Source organism: Hydra vulgaris, chromosome 02 (assembly GCF_038396675.1).
Source record: "Hydra vulgaris chromosome 02, alternate assembly HydraT2T_AEP".
In the NCBI taxonomy this organism is placed as follows: Eukaryota; Metazoa; Cnidaria; class Hydrozoa; order Anthoathecata; family Hydridae; genus Hydra; species Hydra vulgaris.
In genome coordinates, this window is record NC_088921.1 from 17,690,231 (window position 1) to 17,712,414 (window position 22,184).

The window sequence follows — 22,184 nt, forward strand, 5'->3', positions numbered from 1 at the left end:
GAAATCGGTGCCGTAAAAAGCCAGATACGCACGTACCTATATTATATTTTTATTGAGAATACCAGTAGTTATAATATTATCTATAAGAGTCGCTGTATTTATTGTAACTCTTGTGGGTCGATTTGTTAAAGTAACTGACCCTGTTTCAAAAAATGCGTCATAAAAATTCTTAATTTTATGGTCGTTATTATAGAGAAAACAGTTCATATTTAAGTCTCCGACTATATAGTTTTCTTTTTTATCATTATTTCCTTTTTTTATGATTTGTTGTAAGAACATGCTCAGGTTTTCGCTCGCGCCGTCAGGTGGCCGATAACAACAGCTTAGTAAAATGTTTTTAGTTTGATTATTTGTAATTTCAATAGTTACAACTTCTTTATCGCTGTCAGAAACGCTCAAATCATTCCTAAAACAATACTCAAAATTTTCGAGAACATAAATTAATACTCCACCGCCGCGCTTATTCGTTTTTCTCTCCATAGAAATTATATTAAAGTGAGGAATATCAAAATTACTATTTATTTCATCTACTGTGATCCAAGTTTCAGTTAAACAAATAATATTAAAAATGTGTTTAGCTTCTTCAAATAGATCTAAAAGTTTTTCATAATTGCATTTCAAACTTCTTATATTGAGGTGGAGAATTACAATTTGCTTATTACTTTTTTCGCGAGCATTCTTAAAAAGAAACCCTTCTAGTTGGTTCGGAAAGTGATAAGAACAATCGGATAAAATACTGCGATAAAAATTATTTTCAGGGTCTAGGTTTTCTTCTGAAGAAAAGAGATTTGTTTCATATAAATTAAAAAAAAGGGATTCATAGTTATTAGTCATAGCCATGATAATAAATGAAAAGAAAAAAAAAAAAAAAAAAAGGATTTCTTTTTAGAAGTGCTAGTTATTTTTTAAGATTGTTTTCAAAATTTTTATTAAGATAAACAATTTTGTCATATCTTACCGATACATTTTCACCATTTAAGCGCCTTTGTTTAACTTCCGCAAATAACTTTTTCCGAATGACAACGGTCTCACGAGAAAAGTCTTCGTTAATGAAGCAATTTGTGCCTTTAAGTCGATGAGATTCTTTCAAGATTCTTATTTTGTCTTTATATTTCTGCAGGCTAAGAACTATTGTCCTCGGTCGTCCATCTTTCTTCAATCCAGTGCGGTGGGCACGCTCAATTTCGATATTTTTCAGTCCAAGATTTTGCCAGAAGAATGCGTGAACTTTTTCTTCAGAGTCCCCCCATGATTCTTGTCCATTTTCATCAATTCCATCGATTCGTAGGTTATTTCTTCTTGATCTATCTTCCAGGTTTCGTTGCTTTTCCTTCATATATTTTTCAATATTAGTATGTTCGAATTTTTTATCAAGTTGTTTATTGTTGTTACGTATTTTTTTGTCAACTAGTTCTTCGTTGTAGTTTAGACTAACCTTAATATCTTCCAATTCCTTTGAGAGTTCTTTAATTTTGTTTACATTCACGTTGATATTTATCTCAGCTTTGTCTACTCTGTCGTTAATGATTTTTATATTAGCGCCTATAATATCGATAACAGTTTTCTCTTGTTTACGAAACATTTCTTCAGTTTCTTTTTTGAATTCTTTAAACATTTCTTTTAACATTGTTTTTATTTCTTTAAGTGTTACTGCCATAGTATATATGTGTGATAAAAATAGAAATAAGTTTTTCTTAAGATTAAACTTGAATATTTTTCCAAATGTAAAGTACAAATGTAAATGTTTTTTTTTTTTTTTTTTTTTATTATTTACATCAGGTTTTTTATTTTTATTTTTATTATTTACACCAGGTCTCAGTAAGTCAGATTAGTTTAAAATCGTGATTTAATTCATGAATTAGAAGTTTAAAATCATCAAAATTTTTGTTTAGGTTTCGAATATTAATGTTTAAAATTGAAAATGTGTTTTGATTTTGTTGAAGATAGAAATTAGATTCAGAAATTGAATAGTATTTGCTTTCTAACGATTTTAGGTTAAAATAATTAGTGACATCATTATCACAAGTGTGACATTTTTATCACAAAGTTTAATTTATAAATTATCATCCATTTTAAAATATAAAATTAAGATTAAAAATTAGTTAAAAAATAAAAAATAAATAAATACTTTTATAGATTTAGTGGAAACAGCATCTCGTTTCTTCGCAGTCCAATCACGAATGACTAGTTTGTCGTATGATATGATAGCAAATTTGCCGGATTCCCTTAGTTTTTTCATTCGTTCTCTTAAACCCTTCCTTATTTCTGTAGTCTCAGCACTAAAATCTTCATTTATAAAGATGTTTTTTTCTTTGAGTTTACACGATTTTTTAAGTATTTCAGTTTTATCTTTATAATTTAATAACTTTAGGACTATCGGTCTGTGTTTCTTGATATATCTCGGTCCAGATTGATGTGCTCTTTCGATTTTTATATTTTTAATGTCAAGGCATTCCTTAAATAATTTATGCAACTTACATTCAGATTCTAACCATGATTCATTTTCGCTTTCTTTTATCCCTTCAATTCTCAAGTTGTTCCTACGTGAACGATCTTCCAACACTCTTAGTTTGTTCCTGATTTTTAATATTTCACTTTTATCTTTAACTTCAATGTTAATTTTTTTTGTGTTCTGTTTCACTGTTTCAAACTTTGACGAAATTAAATCATCTTGCGCAGAAATAAATTTCTTAATAAATCTCATTGAATTCGGTTTCTAAAAATACTACCTTTTGACGTGTAGCGTTCAAATCATTTGCAATATCGTTAGTTTTTGTTATGTTTTTAATTGTATCTTTTTCAAGTTTATCTAGTCTCTCTGTTAAAATGTTCATGTTTGCAGAAGTAATAATAGCAAAGTTTTTTTCTTGGTCTTTTAAAAGTTGCTCTGTTTTCTCCAAAATAACTTTTCTTTGATTTTCTAGCATTTTCCCAGCTACCATTTTCTCAATATTTTCGATTGATAATAATTTATCCATTATATTATTTTATTATTTAAAGTGTATATACAATTCTTTGAAGTATACTTTTTCTACTTTTTTTTTTTTTTTTTACTTTAAAACAACCGCGCTGCATAAACACGTCCGTTCACTTCCATGTTCGTTGTTAAGGAAAATTTAGCCGAAGAAATCTCTCCAAGTAGCAAAACACTCCAGTCTTTTTTGAAAAAATCAGATTTTATTATGGACAATTCGGAACTTTCCATTGAAGAACTTTGTTCAGCCTTTGACTTGCATCAGACAAATAAAAGTCCAGGTCTTGATAACAGTAATGCAAATGTTTTGAAAAGTGTCTTTGATATTATTGAATTGCCTCTTTTCATTATTTTTAAACTTTGATTAAAAAACGGGGACCTTCTAAATCAATTAACTTGCTAAAATAATTCTAATTTATAAAAACGGCGACGATTTTTTAAAATCAAACTCCAGACCTATCTCAATTCTTTCTTGTTTTTTAATGGTTCTCGAACGTATTATGTATAAAAGAATATATAAATTTATTAATAAAAACAATATTTTATATGCTAAACAGTTAAGGTATTGGAGAAATCATTGTACTGAGCATGCAGTGATTTGGCTAGCAATGTTTTGAAAGGATTTGATGACAATCATTATACACTTGGGGAAGGGTGTATCATAATAAACATTTGAAGATTAATAATGTTTAAATGTATATTATGATTATATATAAATATATATAATATAGTATATATAAATATATATATAATAGTATATGTAAGAATAGTATATATAAAATATTTGTTATTAACTTTAGTAGCAGAAGCAGTAGCAGAGGTTGCACCATTAAATATTCTATTGATATTTTATGACAATTTTTGAGACACAAAACCACAGGAATTAAAATTTTTGTATCCATGCCACAAGTTCACATTTCATAACATCCAAAGAAAAATCAGTAACAGCTTTTATTATATATATATATATATATATATATATATATATATATATATAAATATATATATATATATATATATATATATATATATATATATATATATATATGTATATATATATGTATATATATATATATATATATATATATATATATATATATATATATATATATGTATATATACATATATATATTTACATATATATATACATATATATACATATATATATATACATATATATATATATATATATATATATATATATATTTATATATATATATTTATATATATATATATATATATATATATATATATATATATATACATATATATATATATATATATGTATATATATATATATATATATATATATATATATATATATATATATATATATATTTATATATATATATATATTAAAGGTATAACTAAAACTTTTTTTTGGCAATTTTTGGTTTCCCATGCCACTATGAGTGGAGAAATTACATTTTATAACTGGAAATACCATTTGAAAGTGTTAAATCTTAAAAAAGTTCACCCCCCTAAGCTGAAAACTGTTTTCTCCCATCTACACTATGAGTCATAAAAAAACATGCCACTGAACTTTCTACCATAACTTTGTCAAATTTGGTCTGATGCCTAACAAAATTTCAGGTTTTGTTAAGAATTGAATTGCAGAAAAACATTCGTCTGATGGTGACCCAATTCTAAAAACTGACTGTACACGAATACTCCAAACTTCAACAACAGAAAAATTGTCTGATTTCTTATATAGAAGTTAAAATTAGTTTAAAAATTCTAGGTTGAGATAATAAAAAAGAATTTAAAAAGTAATATTTTATATTAGTCAAGTATTGTTCTTGTTCTCTACTTGAAGAAGACACCATTTTTAAAATCGGTTCACAATGAGCAAAGTTATTGCAATAAGTTCAGTGGCATGTTTTTTTATGACTCATAGTGAATCTATTGTTAGATACAGTACAGTTTAAGGTATCACAGCTTCAGTTTATTGCTGGTGTGACTTTGCTAAATGTATGCATTCTTATTACATAATCTTTCATATTATATATTATAATTGTTATCATCACCTGACTTTTGATATTTTATAAACTTCTTTTGATAACCAAAACTCATAAGATTTGTTTATTTGTAGATATTTAAATTTACACTCAAATTATAATTCGACAAGACTATAGTCAAGATGTCTAAAAATAGTCTTCCTTCAGATTTGAATAAGAAACTATGGGAATCAAATTTGGTGAGGTTTGAAACAGCCGAGAATTCAAGAAAGTATGCATAGATTGTTGACAGTCTTGATCAAATGAACAAAATGCCAACAGAACAGCATATCCTGGACAGATATAAGTGTTTGGCTGCAAATGTGAAAAGTAGACAGGAGAGAGTTGTGATATTGGTCAAAGAAGTAAAAATCTTATGGAAAAAACTGAATCTTCCAATTCAAAAAGGCAAATCTACAAAAAAAAAGAAAAATTGAGAATGTACTAAACAAGTATGAAAAAGACAGCAGAAAACCAGGAACGCAAGACTTTACCAACTTGTTCAACGTAACTGGTGAAAATGGAGAATGGTTGTGCCAGGAAGATAAAGCCTTCTATAATCTTCAGATGTCAACAAATGATAGAGCTAGCTACTGCACCGCAATTGAAGATACGCAAGGAGTTCATCCTAGAAAACTAAAGTTGATTAAGCAAAAAGTCAGTCAAGATACTAAGGATAAAGTAAGCAGTAAAGATGAAAAATATTTTAGCACTGAAGAAGAAAAACAAGATTCTGACAGTGGTTCTCAAGATTCAGAGGCTCCAACAACATGTAAAAGACAAAAAACTGATTATGCAATAAAATTTGGTGACAAAAGCAAAACTGAGTTCAAGAAAGGCACACACAGTCTGCAAAACTCTTGCAGAGATGGAATTTCTATTCCAACTCCAAGTCAAAGTGGTGTTTACAAAGCCACAATGAAAGCAGGAGAAAAATTAAAAGAACATTTTATTGAAACTCTAAGAAACGAAAACTGGAGCTTGCACTTTGATGGGAAGCACATAAAGAATACAGAGTACCAGGTTGTAGTTCTAAAAAATGAAAATATGGAAGTTAATCTAGCAGTTCTTGCACTGATCGATGGAAAAGGTGAAACAATATTCAATGGAATAAAAACTGTGCTTGATGAATATAAGCTATGGCCTGCAACTAAGTTAATAATTTCTGATACAACCTCCGCAAATACAGGAAAATCTGTTGGGGCAGTCACACTACTTCAGAAGCATTTTGTTAAGCTTGGATTAGACAAACCTCTTTATATTGGATGCCAGCATCATGTTCTTAATACATTACTAAAACATGTGATGAATGATTATTTTGAAGCAGCAACAACCTCGCCTAATCTCAATTATTGGTTCATTAGTAGAATAACAGAAGAGTACCAGCAACTGAAAGCATCTTTTGACATTTCTGGAGATGTTCTGAAGGAAGAAGAAAAAATTGTTTGGAGAGATGATATGGCTTTCCTTCATCACTTGATCACTTGTTACAGACAGTTTAAGAAAACAGGATTATTCCCTAAAGTAAATTTCAGAACTTTGCCAAATATAAACAATGCAAGATGGAATAGCCGAGCAATCTATGCTTTGCTAGCTTATATTTTACTTCCAGAATTTTGACAGTCTGCCAAAGGTCAGTCATCATGTGACTTTATTAGTGGCACGTGGAGTGGCATCTGGTTTTCTGGTCAGGTTTATAATCAGGATAACTACAATAATTTCGCAGCCGTTTGCAAAGATCACTCAAAGGCAATAAAGACTTTAAGGACTTTTTGGTCGGTATAGCCGACTCCAATCCCAACTCAAAGGTCAAACATTTGTGCTGAACGTGCAATTAAAGTTCTGCAGGATTTACTTCCATTGTGCCAAAGCATTGATAAAATTAACATTAAATTTCTTTTGACAAATGAACACTAAAACCTTTATGTTTGTATTTCTGATTAAAAAAACCATTTTGTACAATGTATAATTGTATATATTTTTATAAATTTGAATAAGGGGGTGACATTTTTTTAATGTTGACACTTGCCATTGGATTTTTCTTGATCTTTCCATTAATATATATATATACATACATATATATATGTATATATATATATATATATATATATATATATATATATATATATATATATATATATATATATATATATATATATATATATATATATATATATATATATATATATATATATATATATATATGTATATATATATATATACAGCTGCGGACAAAACTACGTGAACGATTGCAAATAGTTTTTTTTAATGAAATTTTCAATGTCTTAAAATAAGTTTATAGTTTAATACTATATATGGTTGGATAGAGCGTTTTTTGCTCTATAAGACTGTGTAAAGTGTATTCTCTAATAATTTGTTTAAAATTAAACATATCTAAATGTTCAAAAAGCATCAAATATTTTGCGCGACAAAACCACGTGAACGATTATACAAACGTAAAAGAATAATTTTACTAACATCAACAAATAATAGATTAAAAAAAAAAAAAAACATTAATATTTAGTTGCATAGCCTTTAGAATCGATAACGGCCTTGCACCGTATTGGCATAGATTCTACAAGAGTTTCTAGTAACTGTTTTGGTAATGCCTCCCATTCATACTGTACGGCTCGAAAAAGTTCATCCGGTTTTTGAAATTTGCGACCTCCCAAGCGTCGCTCAACTTCAATCCATAAATTTTCGATTGGATTTAAGTCGGGAGATTGGGCAGGCCACTTCAAAACCGTTATGCTATTATTTATGAGCCAATTTTTTACAGTCAAAGCTGTATGTTTAGGGTCATTATCATGTTGATAAACCCAATTGTGAGGCATTTTTTCTAAAGCGTGTGGCAACATTTGATTAGATAATATTTCCCTGTACTGTAGTTGGTCCATTATACCGTTTACACGGTACAACGGACCAATTTCAGCCCAGGAGAAACACCCCCAAACCATTATATTGCCACCCCCAAATTTTACAGTTCCTATTGTATACTCTTTTGCAAATCTTTTACCTACTGGACGCCTAACATAACCTCGACCGTCGCTGCAAACCATGTTAAATTTACTTTCATCCGACCACAAAACTGTTTTCCAATTTTCAACCGTCCAGTTTAAGTGATCTTTAGCGAACTGTAGGCGATCTTTGACGTGCCTGGGCTTAAGGAATGGTTTCTTTGCAGGTCTGCGCCCATAAAGACCTCCTTCGTTTAAACGCCTTTGAATCGTTCGTGTGCTTACGTTTTCCATGCCTGTTTGCAGACGAATTTCAGGGGCTGTCAAATGTGGATTCTCAAGAGATTTTCGCACAATTTTTCGATCAGTACTAAAAAATAAAATGTTAAACATTAAAATTAACATTAACATTAATATTATTAAGATTAAATATTAAAAAAAAATAAAATTAAAGGAATATTACCGCTTATCCGTAATACGTGGACGACCACCTTTCTTAACGATCTTTTTGCTCTTTTCTCGGTGTATAAATTTATGTATTCCACCTTTTGACATCTTCACATGAGCTGCAATTTGCCCAATGGACCATTTTTCTTCTTTGCGCAAACGCAAAACCAAGCTTTCGATTTTTGAATCAGTTTGACGAACCATTATAGTTTAATTTTTTTAATTTTTTGATGTTAAACAGAATAATCTTGAGAAATTTAAATGATTGTAAGTTCTTAGAATACCAAAACCACATGAACGATTTTTAAAAGCACTGATTTCGATGTGAATATAATATAATTTGCATCAAAAATGACGCTTTTATAAATCGTTCACGTGGTTTTGTTGCTCAAAATTTTCGAAACTATTTTAACGTTTATACATGTATGATTTTATACGTATTATTAAAGAATACACTTTACACAATCTTATAGAGCAAAAAACGCTCTATCCAATCATATATAGTATTAGAGAAAAAACTTTTTTTAAGGTGTTGAAACTTTTGTTTCAAAAAACTATCTGCAATCGTTCACGTAGTTTTGTCCGCAACTGTATATATATATATGCATATATATATATATGCATATATATATATATATATATATATATATATATATATATATATATATATATATATATATATATATATATATATATATATATATATATATATATATATATAATATATATATATATATATATATATATATATATATATATATATATATATATATATATATATATATATATATATATATATATATATAAATATATATATATAAGGCATGTTTTCGGAAAAATCTGTCCATCTTTCTTGATCAAAAAAGGATGTAAAAAAGCTTAAATGTATTTAAATCAATATATTTCTGAAAAATTAAGACTGTAAAGATTACATATTAAAAGGAAAAAAAAAAAATTAAGTTTTACAGAAAATTTTGACTTTCTTTTTGATGCCTCCCATAAGTTTCTGAACAGAGTGATTTTTGTAAGTTTTAGCACTTTTATTTAGCAGCTTTTCCACTTAATTTCAATTTCTTTTTTTGATGGCCCAATATTTTTCAATAGGACGTAATTCGGGGCAGTTTGGAGGATTCATCTTTTTCGGAACCAACATCACTCCATTATCATCGTAAAACTTTTGAGCATCTTTTGAGTAATGTATTGTAACCAAATCAGGCCAAAACAATACTGAAGTACTTCTATGAGCTTTAATTAGTCGTTTTATAAGAGAAAGACAACATTTCACGTATTCAGTAGATTTCATTGTGCCCAAACAAACATGAATTGGCGATTTTTTGCCGCAAGAGCAAAGTGCCTGCCAAATCATCAATTTTTTCGAAAATTTATCAGTCATTACTCACTCGCATTTCCTCTTATTTTAGAAGCATAGTAGCACTGCCCAGGAATTTGTTTAAAATCCATTTTAACATAAGTTTCGTCATCCATCAAAATGCATCCATTATGTTTTGTTAACAAGTTGTCATACAACTTTCGAGCTCGACTCTTTGCGGTTGAATTTTGTTTAAAACTTTGATATCCAAGTCTCTGTCGCCATTTGTGTAAAAAAAAAATTGGAAACCTTCATTTATTTCGCTCGATATCTATTAGATCAATCAGGATGTTTTTCCAATGAAGTCTCCAACCGTTCGAGAGCTCTAGGATTTGCTGTGCGTTTTTTTCGACCACTTTCTTGTTTTCTCTGAATAATTTTCTGTTTTGTAAACCGTTTAAGAACAGTATCTACAGTTCTTCTTGATATTTTTAATGATTTCGCCAACTTTCTATTCGATAAAGTTGGATTTTTTAAGTGTTTGTTCACAATCAAAAATCTTTGTAAAGTTTGCTCGGTTGACATTTTGAAACTAAATAATATTTTTAATTATTTTTTTCTGCCAAAATGTTCTATTATACAAACACTACCTCACACAAAAAAATAATTTCACAAAACGACTAGCTTTACCACACCGCAAAAGGTGGGCAGATTTATCCGATAGCATGCCCATCGGAAATATATACATATATATACATATGTATATACATATGTATATATATATATATAAATTTCGTCAATAAACAATCATTTTACAATATTTTTTGTAAAACTTAGAAATTTAATCTTTATATTCTGACCGGAGCAAGTAGAAGACAATGTGTCTTATCACCCTGCTCCTATGTTCGTAAAAATGTCAATAAAGTTTTACGTATTAAGTTCCTAAAATATACGTTATATAAGTTTACAAATATTAAAAATTTTGTACATATAACAAGTTTTATACATATTATAACAAATTACAGTTCATAAAATATACATAAGTTAAAAGATGCATATATACGTGTTAACAAATCAATATATAAGTGTTTTTAAAAATACAAAAGAATGTTTTTATTATTTAAATGTAATTAATTTCGTTTAATTGTTTTTTTATAAAGTTCAATTGAAGTTTCGTTATTTGTGTCTTTATTCAGGATATAGTTCCACAAACGTGGTCCTCGACATGTAATTGAGAAGTCTTATTTTTTAAGGGATGTTGTAGGGATAAGGAAACTGCCAATGGAATACACTTGTGGAGTATTTGTGTTTAATTATGGTGAATTGAGGCTGAAAATATGTTGGAAGCAAGTTGTTATGAATTTTAGGCATAAATATCAGACTTTGATGTTTAGTTCATAAATATTTAAAACAATATTTTATTGTTCTTTTGTTATTCATCTTTACTTATAAAGGCTCGGCGCATGCGCATTTACTTATAATGCGCATCTACCTGCATTCAAAACTAAGCGGCCCGCTTGCTTTTTTTAGCTAAAAATTTTTTTAAAGATGGTGAAAATTTACTTGCCCACGATATATTGCAATAAATAATGTGGCTATGAATAAATGAAAAATACAAGCTTTTTAAGCACATTATATTAAAAAAGTGCTTCGTTTTGAAAAGGATCCCAAGAGCTTTTAAAATGTTGTTTTCCACTAATTGGATATGATTTTTCTAATTTAAATGATCGTCCAATATTATGCCTAGGATTTTCATTAAATGAGCTCTTTCAGCTTTAATGTTGTTTATAAATAAATCCGGAAGTTTCAGGGGTATGTTATCAGTTTTCGAAGATTTTGTGAAAAGAATGCATTTAGTTTTATTAATGTTTACGGACAGTTTTTTGGCTTTAAACCAGTCATTTAAATTTATTAGCTTTGTGTTTACAGTAGAAAAACAAAGTTTAAATTAGATCCCGAAAAAAAAGTATTAGTACCATCAGCAAAAAGAACAAAATTAAGGAATTTAGAGGATAAGTGGATGCCATTATTATATAAAAGAGCAGCAGAGGACCAAGTATTGTGCCCCGTGTGTATAGCGAACTCAAGTCAAAAATAAGTACATATTTTGGGTGATTTGTAAGGTGTCTGGGGTGCTTTTTTTCATGAAATTTGGCAGGTAGCAAGAAAAAAGATTTTTGCTGATGTCTGAATATATTAGAAAAAAATCTCAGCAATTCTCAATGCATACCTGATGCACAAACAACAAGGAAGTTTCAAACAACAATGAATTCATTATAAACATAATTTTACAAAAAATATTTTCGTGTAGAATTAAAGTTAAACTCTTCTAGTATTTAAAAAAAAATCTATATTGATACAAACGGCTATAAAAATAGCACAGAGAAACATCTTCTCATCATACCGCTCTTAAAAATACAGAAAAAAGAATGGCACAAAATTTGGACAAAGAAAAAGGTTCCGTTAAGGTCGGATTTACGCGTACCTAGTAATATAATGATATTTTTTATAGTTTGAATCTTGTTTAAGAATTAAAAGATTTTGTCTCTATACTTAGAAGTATTGTTAATTAACTCCTCATAATATGCTTTGAAGCTTAAAAATTGCATTTCAAGTTATTTTAAGTTAGTTATTACTGTTTCTTTGCTATACCATCTGAGTACTGAGTTTAACACAATGTTTGATGATACAATTTTAAAGTGCTATAAAGCACCTGCGTTTTAATTTCTTTGTTTTAATCTTCAGTTTCTTCTAAAAATTATTGCAGAAATTCAGTGTTTTGTTACGCTAGTTGGAAAGACCACATCATATCTTTAAGTGCTTTTTATTTAACCAAAGGCTTTATTAGGTTTCTTTATTATTGCCAAGCAAAGGCTTTATTACGTGAGTTTAACCTGTGGGAAGTCTAGTTAAATTTCACTTAACTGTCTGAATTTCAAAAATGAACTTCAATCTAATAATACTGAAACATTAAAAGCAACAATCATTTTCTAAGAAGTTATAAGAGAGTAGTAAGAAGAAGTTGCAAAGCAAAATGGTAGATAAAGTCTGAATGGTATGGTTTAGTTTTTCACACATAGTCTATAGATAGCAAACAAGTTTTTAACAAGTTTGTCAAACTTATGAATTGTGTTTTAAATAAAATTCAAATATAATAAAAGTATAATTTCTAAAAATGTCTTAACTACCCTTTGTTAAACAGCTTATTTCATTGCTAGACATCTTTGTAAAAACATTATTTAGCATTGAACAAAAAGTTACAATAAGTTTTTTGACTTGAAGTATTTATAAAGTTTATTTATAATTAAAAGTTATTTATAAAATTATATAAAAAAGTTTACACAGCAAAATCTTGTATTTAAAAAATTATAACCTGTATATATTATTACAACTATTATTACATTACTACAACTGACTATTTTCGAAAATTAATTTTTTTTGTTTGCAAAAATCATATTTTCAAATTTAGAGACCATTTAAGCGATGCTAGTGACGTCATTTAATTAGCGATGTCATTTAAAATATTATTAAAACATTTTTGTATAATACACTCAATCTGGTCAAAACTAAAAAAAAATGGGAGGGGGAGGTAGGCATAGTTTTTTGGACCTACCCAAAAAACTTTAAAACGAACTAACAAACATGTTATGTATGATTTATTCATAACGTTTTGCGCAATATTACGGAACTTAGAACATGAAAAATTTGCGAATAAGTTGTAAAGAATCTTTACAGCTTATTCGCAAATTATGCATGAAATATCTTTACTAAAGATATTTCAAACTTAAAGGAATTTTAAACCATAGATTGCCGTGCGAAATGGTTTATACTTAACGTTGCGGGAGAAAATAAATATAAAACATGCTTAAGAAAATAAATATACTATGAAAACATTTTTATATTATATTTATATTATGAAAATATTATTTACAATAAACAATTTACTTAATTTCAGGCACTCCAAACAACCTTGATTTAACGCCAATTAGTAGCGATGTTTTGAACATGGAGCAAGTTACTATGAAAAAGAAGAAGAAAAAGCGTACAAGTGTCGTTAAGTTAACCGGAAGTCATTGAAAGAAAACGTCATTAACTAAAAGAGATATTTAGTATTTTATTAAACTAATAAAATGATATGTAAAGAACAACATCACAACAACACATTAACAAGAACAGTATCATAATAATACGTTAACAAGAACAGTGTCATAAAAATACGTTAACAAGAACAGTGTCATAGTAATTTGTTAACGAGACAACACTAAAATAATATATAAAGAACGAAATTGTAGCATTAATTTTTTTCTGTTTTAAACACCTTTTACAATTAAACAGATGAATCTTTCTCATACGCAGTATGTCGCTATGACAGAAATATATTAACCAACTTAATATTAATATTTAATATTGACAACATTAATATTAATATTTAAACTACAAAATTGTTTTTGTTTTTTTACTCACAAACATGTATAACTCATAGTTTATTAGATATCAATGACTTAATAAACTATAAGTTTATAAAGTCTATATAACCTTCAGGCTTGAAAATGCCAATGTTTAATGACGTGCTTCCGAGCTAATCATTATATAGCTATTAGCATTTTTCTTAATGATAAAATTTGATAGTTTGCGTAATAGCGATTAGTCTGATGCGACGCAATTAATTAATAGATATTGAAAAAAGTAAATTGTTAAAATTAAACAACAATAAATTGCATATGCTAAAAGTAACTAAAATAAATTGTCTTACAAGTTGTAAGACAATTTATTTTCGTTACTTTTAGCTAACTAAAATAAAGTAACTAAAATAAATTGTCTTACAAGTTGTAAGACAATTTATTTTAGTTACTTTTAGCATATGCAATTTATTGTTGTTTAATTTTAACAATTTACTTTTTTCAATAACTATTATACTTAACGTTGCGGGAGATAATTTCTAAGTTTTTGAACGAGGGATAAATTCTAAGTTTTTGAACAAATAATTAGTAACTATCAGTGAAATCACTTTTAATATCTTGTAATACAAGATATTAAAAGTGATTTCACTGATAGTTACTAATTATTTGTTCAAAAACTTAGAATTTACCTTAACTAAACAATACTAAATCTTAAATCTTGAAAAAATTATAAGAGAAAAATTTAGAGAGAAAAAAATAATTTTCTCTTTAAAATTTATTGTCAAATACCAGGCGCGGATCTCGGGTACGTCTAATACATTTGTAGACGTGCCAAAAAAATAAAATTGAATTCAAAAAAAAAGGTTACTATAATATTTTAAAATTAAGTATAAAAATAACTTTTTACTTAACGGTCTATTAAATCTAAATTAAATTTAAGTTTTATTATACTTTTGAAAAAATTCTGTTACACTTTTAAAAAATTTTCTTCTTGTTTAGAGTAAATATAATTGCTTCTTGTTTAGCGGTTTAAAAGAGCATTTAAAATAAATTGCAACAGTCATAGACTTAACTTAGCTATTTGTGCCTTGTACAAAAAGCAATAAGTCAAGTATCTTTTGGCACACTTTAATGAGGTATCATACTTTTTAAACTTTTACCTACCAGGCAACAAATCTTAGAGGAACATCTTGAAAGTACTTTTCCGTTGGCTGTTATGAAAACAATGATAGCAATTTTGCAGAACTCGTTGGGTGGAAAAACTTTTGTTTTGGATACTTTTCAAAAACTTTGTTCCTACAAAAATGATATCAGAAGTTCAATTTTTTCGATATACTAGAAGGGCTTCATCATATCTTTTAGTAAATTTTATAGAAGAGAGTTACTGAATTCCCATGCTTTAACCTTGTGAGCTTCATTTATGCAAAGCCTTTTGGTTATATTTAAAAAAGGTGATATTCATTTTAACATTACTGAGTTGTTAAAAGGGATAAATTTTCCTGCTTGTGAAAACATTAAAAATTTACTTGCTACCTTTCCATTAACTTCATATGAATTTGAGTGGGCATATTATTTATTTTAGCGCCTAAAAAATTATATGGTTAAGCACCATAGTACAGTGCCAATAACACAGATTTAGTGTTATCTTTCTTTATATATAAAATGCTATGCTGTAATTGTTATATTAACAAATACTTTTTTTTTGTTGAGTTTTTTCAGACTTTATGTATTTATCAGCAGGATTTAATAAAATGAAGGTTTTAAAACTTACTTTTTTTTTAACATAATGGGGCATTTAGAATGCGTCTAAATACCTCTTTATATAACTTAAAATTGCATATTATAATATAAAAATATTTTACTATAATCTGTGTGATATTTTATAATATATTTGTTACAATATAAATATAAAATTTTGCAATGAGTAGTTTAGTTATTTTTAATAATAGATTTGTAAATAATGTGTAAATATATAATTTTATAATCTAAAAGTAAAGTGCCCCAGTGATAACCTTGCGTATTTTTGATTGAAGAAAGGCTCTTAATAGAATAATTTATTATTAAGAATTGTATATTTGATTTATTTTTAATCTTAATAAATCATTGTTGCTTTTATTTTAAGAGTGTTCTTTTGAATATATATTTCTTTTTCACTGGTGGGCATTCCTGTAAATAGATTTATTTTTTGATACAGGAACAAATCGAGAAAACAACTAAATTAATTACGCATTTCTCAAACACAAACGTATTAAATTCTGCTTGACGTCCTTTATAGACGAATTCTTACACCATCATGTAACAAATTGTGTCATCAAAAGAAATGTTTTAAAAATAGAAAAATAGAAAAGGTTTTGAAATAGTAAATCGAAATAGTACCACGAGCTCGTAAATTTTATATTTCACATTTGTTGCTAGTTCAATTTTATTATTATTTTTTTATACAAAAATTGCAAAATTGAAATAAAGTTTCAATTTCAAAATTTCAGCAAGAACAGCAACAAATATCGTTTAATTACAAAAGAACATTGTTCACAAGCCAGGGGTGGCGCCAGTATTTTTAGGTTTTCGAGATATACGTTGATTAAATATTTTTTGTACTATTTTTAACTAGACTTATATTCATCGAGAAATTTTAAGTTTTATATTATAATTTCTCAGTGTTCAAAAATTATGACCAAATAAAATTTGCAACCTCCTCAAGTTGAGTTGGCTTTAAACTTTTTACGGTCATATTTTTTGAACCCTTAAGTGTTTTACTATAAAATTTAAAATTTATTGATGAATATAAGTCCTAATATAAGAATATTAACTTGTAGCTCTCTCGTTTGGGGCAGGAGGGGGAGAAGGGGAGAAAGGCTGAAATTTTAGAGCTTTTTTGTATAATATTTATCGGGTCCGGATTCATTACGTCTTTTTAACTTGCAATTTTAACTATAGCATGAAAGGATTTTTTGTTCTCACGTCGATTTTAAAAAATGGATTTCGTATACGTTAAGGATAATAAAACAACTTTTAGCCAGTTAAACGTCTAACGTAAATATACTATTCTATACTTTTTTTATAATCTTAAACTACCAAATAAACTTGACGTTACCTTTTTAAAAATATCGCATTTTATAAAATGCATGTAAATATACTAGCAAAAATAAACTCAACTCAATTAAAATACTTGCAAGTGTTAAATACAAAACAAAACAATTATCTTTTGATGCTACAGAAAATGTTCGTTCGGAATTTGTAGATGTTGGTTTAATCGTTATTAACGCTTGATACAATTTTTCTAAATATACAGTTCTTTTTTTAGTTTTTTAAAATAATAAAAATTCTTTTTTAATATCAGCTAATTTATCTTCGCAACTTGGCAAAATTGAACATTTCTAATATCTTATGTAGTTCTTCCTCCAGTGTTAATGGTAATGTGTTTCCTGTAGTATTTTTGTTATTTTCAGCGGAATACCCCTGTTCATGTGTGTTTTGCTGTTCTTCAATCTCACTAAATAATTTCTTCAGTAAATCTGTAGTAAATATTTGTATTTTCTTTGAAGGCATAGTACCATTTACAAGAGAATCTAATAGCTCTTCTATTTCTTGGTTTTTACAGCTATTTATTCGAGTTTTCATTGTCATTAATAGCTCTCTACTTAAATTACCATTGGATTCTTTTAATTTTCTTAACATAAAATTAATTGCTAATCCGGCTGTTGCAAGATTAGCATCGTCTCTGCTAAGAGCTTCAACAGGTAATTCAATAGGCTTTAGAGTATTTTCCAATTCATTTAATAATTCAATATTAATATTTTCTATTAAATGTACACTTCCAATATCTTGCAGAGCTTCTTTGATAATATAAAATAGTTTTAAAAATATAGATATCATTTCGATCATTGAGTTCCAACGAGTTCTTACGTCTAACACTAGCTGAAGTTCATTACTTAAAACTATTTTGATCTTTTCTTGCAAAATATTGTTTCTTACAGAAGAACTATTAAAAAATTTAACATTTATACGAAGACTTTTTATATTTTCTTCTACATTGTCTAAATTTGTTAATTCAACTTGTCCGTACTCTTCAACATCACCGTCGCTCTCGTTAGAATAATAATTTTCATCTTGATCATCATTATTTTCATCTTGACCATGATCATTTCTATCTCCATCAACGTCATCATCATCTTGCAAGACGTTAATAATTTTCTGTTTATACAGTACATCACAAACAGCTAAGTGTATAGTGTGATTCAAACACAAATTATAGAGACTATGAGATTCTCGTCCAAATTATATCATTACACTTGCACCGTCGCCTTTCGACTTTAGGAAGATTACAAATTGATTTTACTAAACTTCCACAATAAAACTAGACTTTTTAATTGCCCTAACTGATATACCATCAAGAGCGGCCATTATAGAGACAATTTCTTCTAAAGGCTTTCTTGCGACGGAAACGAAAGTGTTGATAGTTTTAAATCGTTTGGTGCCAGAATTTTCTCCTATGTCTTTCCGTGTTGGTAATGAAATTCCATGTTTAACTTTTAAATGTTTAATTATTGATGAAGTATTCCATCTTTGTTTGATATTACCGTTGAACACTTATTGCATTCTCCACTTTTCAAATCGGTACATTGAGTAAATAATTATCTAATTAAATGTCAATTATCAATAACAAACTAACATTTTCAATTGATTATTGAATGCAAAGTCTTATATAGACTTTTGATCAATTAACACTTGGGAAAACAAAAAGTTGAAAATTGGCTATAATCCAGGTAAAGCAAACTTCAAAGAGAAATTTCTCGCATAGTCGCAAAAAGTTGCAGCTAATTTTTTAATTTCTTAAAAATAGACTCAGTTCCACGTTATTTAATAATAATTTGGTGATGCCTTTCGATACTTTATTTTTTGCGAGTTCACGGAAGTTGGAAGTTATGATTTAAACTTTTTTTTTCGGCTTAAAACATCATGAAAATTGAAAAAAAAAATTTTTTTTTTTTTGAGCATCTTAAAGACGTATATAATATGATACTCTTTAATATATAAACAAATTAGCAGAAAAAAAATTATTCACGAAACACTGCAAGAACAACAAAAACAAATTTTTTTTTTTGAAAACTTAAATTTGGCAACCATTTTTGACTTTGATGGTCACTATCTCTGGGATTACTATCACCAGAGTAAAAATATTTTGTATTTTCCTTAATCTGAGTATTTTAAAGCAGTAGGAATTTAGTTTTCAAAAATCTGAGACAACTTTTTTGTGTATTTTGGCTACCCCGAAACACATAGTGTAAAGTACAGAAATCTATTTTCCTGATTAAATAAATTTTTATAGTACCAATTTGTAATTTATGATTATATATAAGTTATAATCATATTTTATATGATTATAACTTCAAATCATAAATTTTTTTTGTATTTAACTTATATTTCAGAGGTGGTTTTCAAAAAAAGTTAGTCAAAAAATGATAGTAGAAAAGTAAAAAAAATTTTTTGTCGATGCCGATAAGTAAAAAAAGGTTAAAGCTGATGCAATCACCTAATTTTGTTGATATAAACCAATGACGTCATTGATATAAATTTCCAAACAAAAAAAGAAAACGGTAACTAAAAAACTTTACGTAATATTTCCATTGATCAAAATTTCAAAAACGGCTTCCTAATATTTTGAATAAACTTTGTTGACTAATGTACATGTACTACTTGAAGTAAAGTTTGCAAGGAGACTTATTAGTTATTTTAATTTTCAGCTAGAATGGGCAAAACTTTTAAGGAAATAGCATTTTTGGGTGTTAAACTAAACATAATTGTTTTTTTTAGATCGTACTTTATTTCTTGCTAACTTTTTAATATAATATTTGGTGTTGTTGGAAGGCATTGCAATAAATTAATTGCAAACTTTAAAAATGTATTTTACAGCAAGTTGCCAAGAAACTCCCTATAATCGCTGGAAAAAAACCCAATATTTAAGAAGTTTTTCAAAGTTACGCAATCGCATAGTTTGGCAATTTTATTTCAAGTTTTACACCATAAATTAGAATTTCTTAAGTTATTTTTTTATTAGTATTTAATAATAACTAATTTTTAATAATTTTAAGAATTATTTCTAAATTTTAATTTATGATTTACCTAATTTTATTTGAAGAATAAGACTTTTAATCGGGAATTTTGGTTTCATGACCATATGGGAATACCGCGTTTGACGGGACTCCACAGGATATATATATATATATATATATATATATATATATATATATATATATATATATATATATATATATATATATATATATATATATATACATATATATATATATATATATATACATATATATATATATATATATATATATATATATATATATATATATATACATATATATATATATATATACATATATATATGTATACATATATATATATATATATATATATATATATATATATATATATAAATATATATATATATATATATATACATATATACATATATATATATATATATATATATATATATATATATATATATATATATATATATATATAAATATATATATATAAATATATATATATATATATATATATATATATATATATATATATATATATATATATATATATATATATATATATATATATATATATATACATAAATATACATACATTGTAATATGGGCTAATTGTTCGATTTTTGAAATCTCTTCCCAATCCACTTCTAAAGAGGGGAGGGGGTTAGAAGTTGTTTAAAAAAATCAGATATACCCAAATAATTTTTGTTTCTTCGGGCCTGACATTTACATATTAAATTTAAATCTATATTGTAAAAAAAATCTAATTTGCGATGACCAGTTAAACACCAACTCAAATAAAACAAGTTGATGACGCAATTAAAAAACTTTTTGAAGCTGAATGTAAGTTATATTATTTACTTTCTCAAAGAACAGTCATTTCATGTTGATTTAAGATAAATTTTGAGATAGGTAGCGCATTCAAATCCATTGCCTGTTTGAGGGCACTTCTGGGTAACACTTCAGGTAATACTCTGATGTATGTGGGCAGTGTTTGTGGTGGGGCATTGGAAAAGGAATTTTTTTCACGTATATCAAAAAGGGTAGTTCTATCATATTTAGGGTCAAATATAGTCAACATGCGGGTATACCAGTAGTGTAAAGACGGGCTCCCTTCCGCATGAGTGCTAATAGGGGTTGTTAAATAATCATTGATTTTTTTGATTTCTTTTTTTTTGTTGAGCAGAAATCGGTTAGTGGCCATAATGAAACATTTTCGGGGGAGGGGGATTCGGGAAAAGGGCATAATTTCTAAGCTATGGGTAATTCATGCATGTGTAATAGGGTGGAGCGACTTTGAAAATTTTTGAAATTTGATTTGCCTGACCAGCAAATTAATATCTTTTGGTGAAAAAAGAACCTTACTCTTTTTTTTTTAGTTTAGATGAGTTCTTGAGGTTCCTCTTTGGATTCTAAATTTTTGATGGGTCCTAATATTGTTTAAATTTTTTTTTTCTAAACTATATCAACTTGATACTTAAAAGAAGCAAAATAATATGCTGATTTTGAAAATAATATTTGTTTTTATTAAAAAATTAAAATTAAAAAAGTAGAGTTGTTTTTTGCATTAAAAACCCCCGTCCTCAACAAAACGGGGGTTTTAAGGTATATTTTTGCAAGTATTTTTTTCACTAAAAATTTTTTTTAATAAAACTATTATTTATGAAACAAGCCTTTTTTTCTGCTTTTTTTGAGTCCAAGGTTGATATGGTTTAGAAAAAAAAAAATTCAAAAATATTAGGACCTGTCAAGAACTTAAATTCCAAAGAGGACCCTCAAGATCTCATCAAATTCAAAAAATATTTTTTTACTTTTATCTTATAATTAATAGACTTTGATTCGTGTCTCAGTAATATTGGTTTTTAAACTCTTTTTTTTTTGCTATGAAAATCGCTCCACCCTAATGTGTAAATCTTGACTAAGTCACTACTCATTAAAGCGCACTTTTTTGCTAGTTTTTTTTCTTTGTATTTGCTTTTTCAATCAAGTATTTTGTTATGGTAACATGACGCAACATAACTGGTATCCGCAAGGACAT

At 27.2% G+C, this 22,184-nt stretch overlaps 1 protein-coding gene across 1 annotated transcript; it reads right to left on the minus strand.

Annotated features, from left to right (window-relative positions):
- Nucleotides 1-2,098: 2,098 nt before the first annotated feature.
- On the minus strand, nt 2,099-2,978 carry LOC136075900 (uncharacterized). Its single transcript, XM_065789343.1, has 2 exons — nt 2,730-2,978; nt 2,099-2,650 (listed from the first exon to the last, which is right to left on the minus strand). Exons 1-2 carry the CDS (start codon nt 2,976-2,978, stop codon nt 2,099-2,101), a joined length of 801 nt encoding a protein of 266 aa, XP_065645415.1.
- Nucleotides 2,979-22,184: the final 19,206 nt, after the last annotated feature.